Raw genomic sequence first — 9,795 nt, forward strand, 5'->3', positions numbered from 1 at the left:
GAGATCTTTTGCGGAGTCGTAGCTTCTGATCCGGCTTACCTCCTGGGGTGGCAGAACGCTGAGTAGGTGGAATGCCACCTTTCCATTAGCCACGAAATCGGCCTGCTCCCTCTTTGTCCAGTTGTACTCTTCTTTATCTTTTGGTACTTCATATCCATATTTCATTATTAATAATATATCAAATTCAGTTTTAAAAAATACCTCTATTTTTCGCTTCCATGTGGTGAAATCTCCGTCGAACTTTGGGGGATGAATGTTCACGCCGGCCATTGTCCTGATCTTTGTGCTTCAGACAGCGGTTAGTCCTTCTGAGGTTGTCATGCTCTAATACCACTTGTTGGCGCAGCGGGAGCCAGCAAGAGGGGGTTGAATTGCCTACAATAAAAACTATACCCTCCTCGGAATTTTCAACTCAAATAGTGCAATAGTAAAATAATAAAATTAAAGGCAGAAACTAAAAAGGGACTCAGCAATTAACCTGGTTACAACCAAGAAGGTTGTTAATCCAGGACGATGAAAAGCGCGCTAGAAAGATCTTCTTCTCTGACGGCGGAGAAGCCTTTTACACTTTGGAAACTTAGAACTATTGCTAGAAATGACTTCACTGATCATTGCTTGAGTTGCCTGAATGAATTGAATGATCTGTACCAAGGCTATATTTATAGCCTTGGTCGGAGCGCCCCGAAGAGTTCTAGGCGCCCTGGGGGATAAAATTTTATCCCCCAATGAATAGATCACGGTTTGACCGCGATCCAGATAAGAAGGCATCCCGGGCGCCCGGAATGGTTCCGAGCACCTGGAGGTCCGAGCGCCCTGAATGGATCCGGGCCCCCGGACTGTGAAGTCAACCAGATTGACTTTTCATCCAGGCCTTCTACTCCATTTTAGCTCACCTCGGTTTGAGTCTCTTCTGCTCCGGCTCCGTTTGCTTGGGGTGATCTCGGCCAATCAGAATAGGGCTCACTGAACCCAATTCCCGGCCTTCCTCGAGCAGCCTTCCTTCCCGGCTTTACGTCCCTTGAACACCGCACACATTCTTCACGCCCACTGGTGTACTCTTCCATAACTTTCTCGTCCTTCGGATGCACTGAGCTCGTCAGCTCCCTTCCCGTGTCGTCCTTCTCGCTAGCTGCGTCTTCCGCTCGACTTCCTACGCTCCTAAGCTCCTGCACACTTAGACACAGGGATCACACAAACAGGAACTAACCTAAACTTGGTTGATCACATCAAAATAACCACGGGGTCCAACACAAAACTCCTTCTTCTTCCTTCTAGGTTTCGGCCACCAAGAGCTCCTCCAAAGATGAAGAGGTTCGAACACCACCAATGCTCCAAGGGATGTTAGAAACAAGGCTTCCTTTCTCTCCTTCTTCTCCTTGCTTGATCCGGCCACCAAAGCAACTCCACCAATGAAGAGGTTTCAGCCACAAGAAGGAGAAGAGAGAAAGAGGAGGGGCCGGCCACACCCAAGGAGAAAAAGGGAGGAGAAAATAGAATAGAGTTGTTAGCCATGAAGGCACCTCTACCCCATCTTTTATAATCCTTGGTCTTGGCAAATAAGGAAATTTAAATAAAAACTTCCTTAATTCCTTTGCCATGAAAAGGAAAATTTAATTGATTTAAAATAAATTTCCTTTTCTCAAATCATATGGCCGGCCACTATTCTAATCCTAATCAAGGAAAATTTAATTCACACAAGAATTAAAACTTCCTAATTTGTTTCCGAAAATTTATGAAAAAATTTTCCAATAATTTTTCCCTTCATGGTGGTTAATAAAAGGAAATTTTATAAATTAAAATCTTTCTTTTAAACATGTAGATGATTTCCAAAAAGGAAAGTTATCTTTAAAATTAAAATCTCCTTTCAATCTACAAATAAGGAAAGATATCTTATCTTTTCTTAATCTTTTGTAGAAACTTATAAAAAGAAATATTTAATTTTTAAAACTCTCTTTTAAATCATGAACATGGTTAAAAAAAGGAAAGTTTTCTTAAAATTAAAATCCACCTTTCAATCTACAAATAAGGAAAGATTTCAAATCTTTTCTTAATCTTTTGTAAAAGGCTATAAAAGGAAAGATTTACATTTTAAAACCATGATATCCACATTAAGAAAAGATTAAAATAAAATCTCTTTTAATATGATGTGGCTGGCCACACCAAGCTTGGGTTCAAGCTAGGGTCGGCCACACCAACTCAACTCATCTTATTTACTTGGCCGACCCAAGCTTGGGTTCCAAGCTTGCTTGGCCGGCCCCAATAGGATGGGTATAAAGGTGGGTAAGAAGTGGGTATGTGGTGGGTATAAATCTCTATATACAAGAGGCTGTGATAGGGACCGAGAGGAGGATTTGGTTATGGTCTCCTGATGAAATTAAGCTTCCCTTGTTCACCCCGAACACACAACTTAACTTCATCAATAATAATTCATTCCACTAAAGAATTATTATTGAACTACCGCACCAATCCCAAATTACGTTTTGGGCTCCTTCTTATTATGAGTGGGTTAGTCTCCCTGTGTTTAAGATAACGAACGTCCACTAATTAAGTAAGTTACTGACAACTCACTTAATTAATATCTAAGTCCAAGAGTAGTACCACTCAACTTCATTGTCATGTTGGACTCAGTCCACCTGCAAGGTTTAACATGACAATCCTTTTGAGCTCCTCTTGGGGACATTCTCAACCTAGATAACTAGGACACAGTTTCCCTCTATAATCAACAAGACACACTATAAGTAATATCATTTCCCAACTTATCGGTCTTGTTGATTTATCGAGCTAAATCTCACCATTTGATAAGTCAAAGAAATAAATACTAAATATATATGCTTGTTATTATATTAGGATTAAGAGCACACACTTTCATAATAACTAAGGTCTAGTTCTTTTATCAAGTCAGTATAAAAAGAACTTACCTTAAATGGTCCTACTCAATACACTTTGAGTGTACTAGTGTAATTTATTAGTCAAGATAAACTAATACCCAATTATACTAAAACTATTACTAATGGTTTGTTCCTTTCCATCTTAGTCGTGAGCAACTGTTTATAATTTATAAAGAACCGATAACATGATCTTCTGTGTGTGACACCACACACCATGTTATGTACTATATAAATTAATTGAACAATTATATTTAACAAATAAATATAGATATTGACCAATGTGATTCTTTTATTTCTAAATAAATGTTTACAAAAGCTAGGCTTTTAGTATACACTCTAACAAAGCCGACATATTTGTGCATGATTTGAACAAAATAGTATTTTTGTTCTATAGTTGTAAACTACCTTATACATATATCTGGCATAAAAGTAATCTTCCTTTGGGCCGATTACTTTTAGCATAGATATACATCTATCAACACAAAATGCACTAAACCTACTTAAGGTGTCTTCCTTTGAGCCGACACATTAATTCAACTTAGTAGCACGTTGTGTGGATAGACTCAAGAAAATTTTTAGGAACTTAATTTGAACATAAATTACTTAATCAGCATTAACTACATAAAATTAGGCTTATTAATCGATTGATACCTTATGGTAATTGATTGGTATGATCCAATTGATTATCCCAATCGATCCGAAAGCTTACTATATACGACTATATAATTATACATAGAATCCTTCCTTAAGAAATTAAAATTTTCTTTAGTTCTATAATTAAATAGTATTATTTAATACTATTTAATTAATTAATTAATTTTACTATTCATATTGGAACATTCAAGTTGAAACACGTGTTTCAAAAAAACATATATATATATATATATATATATATATATATATATATATATATATATATATATATATATATATACACACATAGACACGGACTCTATCTTGCAGATTGCTACGGACAAATTGCCATGTCATATTATTTTATTTTTTTAATATAACATTTCCTTTTTCTATTTTCTTCTTCTTTATTTTTTTAATACAATATTTCCTTTTTCTATTTTCTTCTTCTTCTTCGTTCTCTCGCTGCATGCTCGCCGCCTCATCACCGCACCTCGTCACCGTCCACGACACCATCACTTGCATCTACCGCACTGTCCTTTCCTCCGGCAAGAAGTTGTTCACCCAAGTCGTTTGGTCCGCCAACCAAGTCGGTGGCGCTTTCCTCTCCGTCACCGTAAAGTATGGAATTTTACCCTCGAAACCCCATGCCCATTTGTTGAGGAAAAAGAAGGGCAGGAGGTCCTTCACTGCTGGCGATTCCGCCATCAGCCTCCACTGGGATACCTCTGCCGCCGCCTACGAGTCAGGGCTCGAGCTGAGCAAGGCCTTCTACCTCTCCATGGTCGCCGACGAGAGCAAGTGAGCCGGCGTTTTCGATGGTGAGCCGGCGAGAGCAGGTGAGCCAGCGGGAGCATGTGCCCAGCGAAACTCTCTACTCCACCAAATTGGCGTTAGTCGACAGCGGGAAGGAGCACGAGATTATGATCCGGTGCAAAGGGGATGAGCTCAACGCTAAGGAGTCGGAGCTATACGTAGAGGTCAACAAGAAGGAGGTGGTCAGCGTGCGGAGATTGAGGTGGAATTTCAAGGGGAACCAGGCCATCTTCATCTACGGTTCGTCGCGTTTGGAATCCGTCGTGATCGTCGCATGCCCAACACGGTTGCGATCACGTCAGATCGCGGCTGGAATCGAGGCGTGGCCTAGCGGGTGGCCGGCGGCCGAGCGGGTGGCCAGCGGTGACGAGGCCCGGTGAGGCACGGTGACGAGGCAGCGAGCATGCAGCAAGAGAACGACGAAGAAGAAGAAAATAGAAAGAGGAAATGTTGTATTAAAAAAAATAAAATAATATGGCATGGCAATTGGTCCGTAGCAATTTGCAGGATAGAGTCCGTAGCATAACAATTCTCTCTCTCTCTCTCTCTCTCTCTCTCTCTCTATATATATATATATATATATATATATATATATATATATATATATTGTTTTAAATTTTTTTCCTTTTTTTTAATTGAAACTTGTGTTTTGAAATCAATTTTTTTTAATCTATTAACAGCAACTTAATCGAATCGATTAAAAAAACTTAATTGAAACAGTAAATAATCAATCGATTAAAAAATAATTTTAATCGATTGATAATTAACATAGTCACAAGTTTAAGGTTGTTAATTATTTAAAATTTTAATTATTTCTGTTCAAAATTTTAGACTCAACTATCAATTGCTCGACCAAAGCAATTGATTAAACCATCACAATTTTACCTAAAATTAGGTTAAACAGTAACGATTTTCATCTTTCTTCGTATTCTTCATAGAAATACAAAAAACTCGAAAAACAAGCTAGTCTATCCTAGTTTTCTCTTATATGATTTTCGACGATTAAAATTTTGTATTAACTAGGAAACACTTAATCTAGCATACAAATAACAAATCAATGAAAAACCTAAACTTTATTGCCAATGAAAAATGACGAAACAGAACCTTGCCTCTGATACCAATTGATGGTTCTCGTAAAACCTAAGTCGTATGAATTCTAAACAATCGAAATAAGAATTCAAATAGGAAAAACAAGAATATATGAGCATGGATCTTGGTTTCGTTGAGAACATGGCATAAGGAAATAATAATACATAAACATAATGACAAAGAACCTGATTGAAGAGTCATATCTTTGTTCTTTAGCGTCGTTCAGAAGATCTTGTGGAAGAAGAAACAGCGAAAAGAAAAGGTAGATCTTCCAAGGGACTTAGGGGATGACGGCGCCGAAAAACTTTAGGTTAATGGGGAACCAAAAGCTATGTCAAAATGATATCCTAAGCCCTTGAGGACCAACCCTATATATAGTGAACATCTATTATCAGCCCATTGATGATAATAGATGCGGGACTAAAGGTTCTACACATACATGATCTACATCCAATAACCAAACCCAATAAGCATAAGTTAGATCACTTTAAAGGGTTCAGATCGTATTCACATATGCAACTTACAAATAAGATCACCTAATAGGGATAATTATATCCAACACCTCGAACTTACACCTTTATAAAAATAAACACTAGCATAAAGATAATAAACAATAAACTAAAAGACAGAGACGTACAGAAATTTCTTAGTTACAACCGGGAAGGTTGTTAATTCAAGGATGATAGAGAGCGTACTAAAATCTCATCTGGGTGGAGAAGCCTCTTACAGCAATCAAAGCTCACAATCACAAAGCTAGACAGAAAAGAAAATGACTACAAGTGTTGTTTCTCTAATTTATTATTCTGTTAAGCTTCTGGGAGCAGGGCTACTTATATAGCCCTACTCGGGGCGTCTGGAAGGGTTCCAGGTGCCTGGAATGAGATAAAAATTTATCCTTGACACAATAACATGTGCCATGTCAAAAATGGCTAACGTTTCCGGGTGCTCGAAGTTCGAGCGCCCAAACTAGGTCCAAGCGCCCAGACGGTTTGGGCGCCTGGACTTGGTTTGGGCGCCTGGAATTGGTCCGGGCCTCTTGCTCCAGTTCTTCCACTCCGACTCTGCTTGTTTGGGTGATTTCGGCCATCTAGAATAGGGCTCACCCTAACCCAACTTCCGACCTTCTCGAGCAAGCTTCCGCTCCTGCTTCTCGTCCTTCGAAAACGCCATGTGCCTCCTTCTCGTCCTCCTACATACTATTCCATAGCACTTCGTCTCTCAGACGCACCGAGCCCATTGACTCTCTCTCGTGCCATCCTTCTCATTAACTGTGTCTTTTGCTCGACTTCCTGTACTCCTAAGTTCCTACACACTTAGACACAGGGTTAAAAACCAACATGACCTAACTTAACTTGGTTGAACACATCAAAACTATCAGGGGGTAGCAACAATCTCCCCCTTTTTGATGTGCAACAACCCAAGTTCAAGTTAGGGTAAAAAAAATAAATTGTAATAACATAAGTATTGTCAAGAAATTGAAAAATAACATTATGAATGTCTAAGCATAATGTTGCAATGGATTTAAACAAGTTAGTTGTAAAATTGATAAAAATCCTAACTCCCCCTAAAGTTGTACTTATTCCTCCCACTTTGATCACATCAAAAAATAGGAATAATATAAAAAAAAAATGTTTTAAATAAATTTTAAGCTAATTTGAACAATAATAAAAAGTTAGCTACTAAAAAAATTTAAACATGTTAAAAATTATAACATTTAACTGTTCAATAGTTAGTCAATTAAACATTAAATTCAATAATTGGCTTCCAAACTGTGGCAATGCACTAAGTCTTCTTAAATATTGGAACAACAACTACTTCTAGAAAAAGCCTTTTAAAAAAATAATATTTAATTTCCTTTCTGGCATTTCTAGGTTTTAACTTTTAAAACAATTATAAGGATTTAATCTAAGTATGTTCTTGTAATCCAATATAAGTTCCTACCGACTAGTTTAATTAGAAAATTTGGAGGTACATAACTTCTGGGGATCTTTCTAATTTGATCATTGTGAAATCATAAATACCAGTTTAGCCTATGGATAGATTTAACATTTGAATATTTAGAGATATTTGTGCATGCAGAATTTTGTTTGAGTAATTTTACTTTTTCTTTTAATTTTTTATTTTCTAATTTTTAACTATCAAATAATTCTAGTGAGCATGCTTTGGCTAATTATCTTTTTTAATCAATATTTAATTTTTCTAATTTGCATAAGTTTTTAGAAAGTATTTTAATAAATTGAAAAGATTGTTTAGGTGAGAGAGCGTGTACCTCACTTACCTCGTGAATTGATGCTCCCCCTTTATCGTAGCTTTCCTCTGATAATCCTCCCCCTTCATCAATGCTCATCTCTGAGCTACTTTCATCTTTTTCTTGGTGGTCGGCCAATAATGCTAGTCCAGCATAAGCTTCAATCTCAGACTCGAAGGATGACGATTCATCCCATGTGGCTTTCAAGTTTTTGTGCTTTGTTCTGTTACCCTTGTCTTTCTCCTTCTTTTTTAGTTTACAGTAGGCATTCTTGATGTGCCCTTCTTCATTGCAGTTATAGTATCGGACATTCCTTTTGCTCTAAAAGTGATTTTTAGCTTACAACTTATTAAATTTATTAGATTTAATGAACTTATTGAATTTTCTTACCATTAACGCTGCTTCATCTTCGTTGATGGATGCTTCGGAGTCTTGATCATCTATTCTTGCTTTCAGGGCAATGTTCTGACTTGATCCCTTTCTTTGTCATGCACACCGAGATTCGTGTAATTCGAAAGTGGAGAAGAGATTGTTTAATGTACTTACCTCTAGATCTTTGGAGATATAGTAGGAGTCTACTATAGATGTCCATTATGGTGTTCTTGGGAACTCATTAAAGCATACCTTTGTGTGTCCCAATTAGTTATCGTTTCTTTAAGCTTTGTTAATCCAGTGATTAGCTCCTTGAATTTTCTGTATAGATGTGCTATTGATTCTACTTCTTCCAGCCGCAAGTTGGTTAACTGGTTGCGGAGTAGATCCCGTTTTATGAGCTTGGCTATGGATGTACATTCGTGTAGCTCCAAGAACTTTTCCCAAAGTTCTTTTGTTGACTCGTAGGTGTCGATTCTGCTAACTTCTTGCGGATGTAGCACGCTCAGCAGATGGAATTCGGCTCGTTCATTTGCTATGAAGTTCACCTGCTCCTTCTTAGTTCATGTATACTCTCCTTTTTCTTCTCCTTGCAGGTTTTTAGGGGCTACAAAACCATATTTAATTATTAAAATAATTTCAAAATCAGTTTTAAAAAATACCTCCGTGCATTTTTTCCACGAGGTGAAATCCCCTTCGAACTTTGACGGAAAGATTATCGGTCCGACCATCATCTTGGTGCTTAAGTTAGTGGTTAGTCCTTTTGAGACGGTCTGGCTCTGATACCACTTGTTGGACCCTTGGCGATCGACTAGAGGGTGGTGAAATCATGGCCAGGAGGTCACTTGACCACTATGATATATGCCGCAACAAAGTTAGTTAAGCAAACATTTGATCGTGATTTTTGCTAACTTCTAAGTGCGGTGGCTTGGTTGCAATTTCACAGCAAGTCCGCCCCACTTAAGGCTTCTTGGGTCATCACTTGTTGGACAAATCTAAGATAGAAAAATATGATTCATTAAGTCAAGTAATGTTGAATTTAGCATGATCGGTTCGATTCTTTAAAAATTTTCTACCGGTTGCTAAGGTAAATCAGAAAGTGCTCGCAATGGACGGCTCAAAAGCCTAGCATCGCTTGGTTGCACATTCTATTTGGAAGAAAAAATTCTTACAAATATACTTAAACTGAGAATTGAACTGTAAATATTTATGTGACAACTTAACACCTTCTATTGCACCATAGTCCCGGGACAGGACAAATCGAAGATAGAGAAGGTAGATGTGAAGGACCAAGGGATATATTTTTGAAAACCTAATATGCATTCATAAGAAAAAAACAAAAAGAGTAGAGTATATAATTTTGAATATTTGGGAGCACTAGTAAGGATGTGCACAGAAAAACATCTTATTAATTTAAGACAAAATTTACATGCACTTCCCGAATCAAATATGATGGATATCAATTTATCTAATTGTCCCTTATATTTTTTTTAGGTACATAAAGTTTAAAAATAAGTATAATTTCTCATAAATTTAGCATATTAAAATATAATACAGTATATTTTCTATCAAACTAAGCATTACTCTTTTTCCAACTCAATTAGATGAAAAAATATACTAGATTCTTTTTTAAATGGTGCTCAATTAGATGGAAAATATACTATATTCTCTTTAAATGATGTTGAATTTGGGAGGAATTATATTTAGCGGGAAAAAAGTCATACTTAATTTGATAGAAAATATACTCGA

General features: G+C 37.1%; 1 protein-coding gene across 1 annotated transcript; it reads left to right on the forward strand.

Moving 5' to 3' along the window:
- Positions 1–3,990: 3,990 nt before the first annotated feature.
- On the forward strand, positions 3,991–4,326 carry LOC122011336. The gene has a single exon (XM_042567721.1). The coding sequence runs from the start codon at positions 3,991–3,993 to the stop codon at positions 4,324–4,326; it is 336 nt and encodes a 111-aa protein (XP_042423655.1).
- The last annotated feature ends 5,469 nt before the right edge of the window (positions 4,327–9,795 follow it).

Source organism: Zingiber officinale, chromosome 8A (assembly GCF_018446385.1).
Source record: "Zingiber officinale cultivar Zhangliang chromosome 8A, Zo_v1.1, whole genome shotgun sequence".
NCBI lineage: Eukaryota > Viridiplantae > Streptophyta > Magnoliopsida > Zingiberales > Zingiberaceae > Zingiber > Zingiber officinale.

Excerpts from the sequence above, each read along its gene's own strand:
- LOC122011336 (XM_042567721.1), top strand. The coding sequence starts at position 3,991 with ATGCTCGCCGCCTCATCACCGCACCTCGTCACCGTCCACGACACCATC.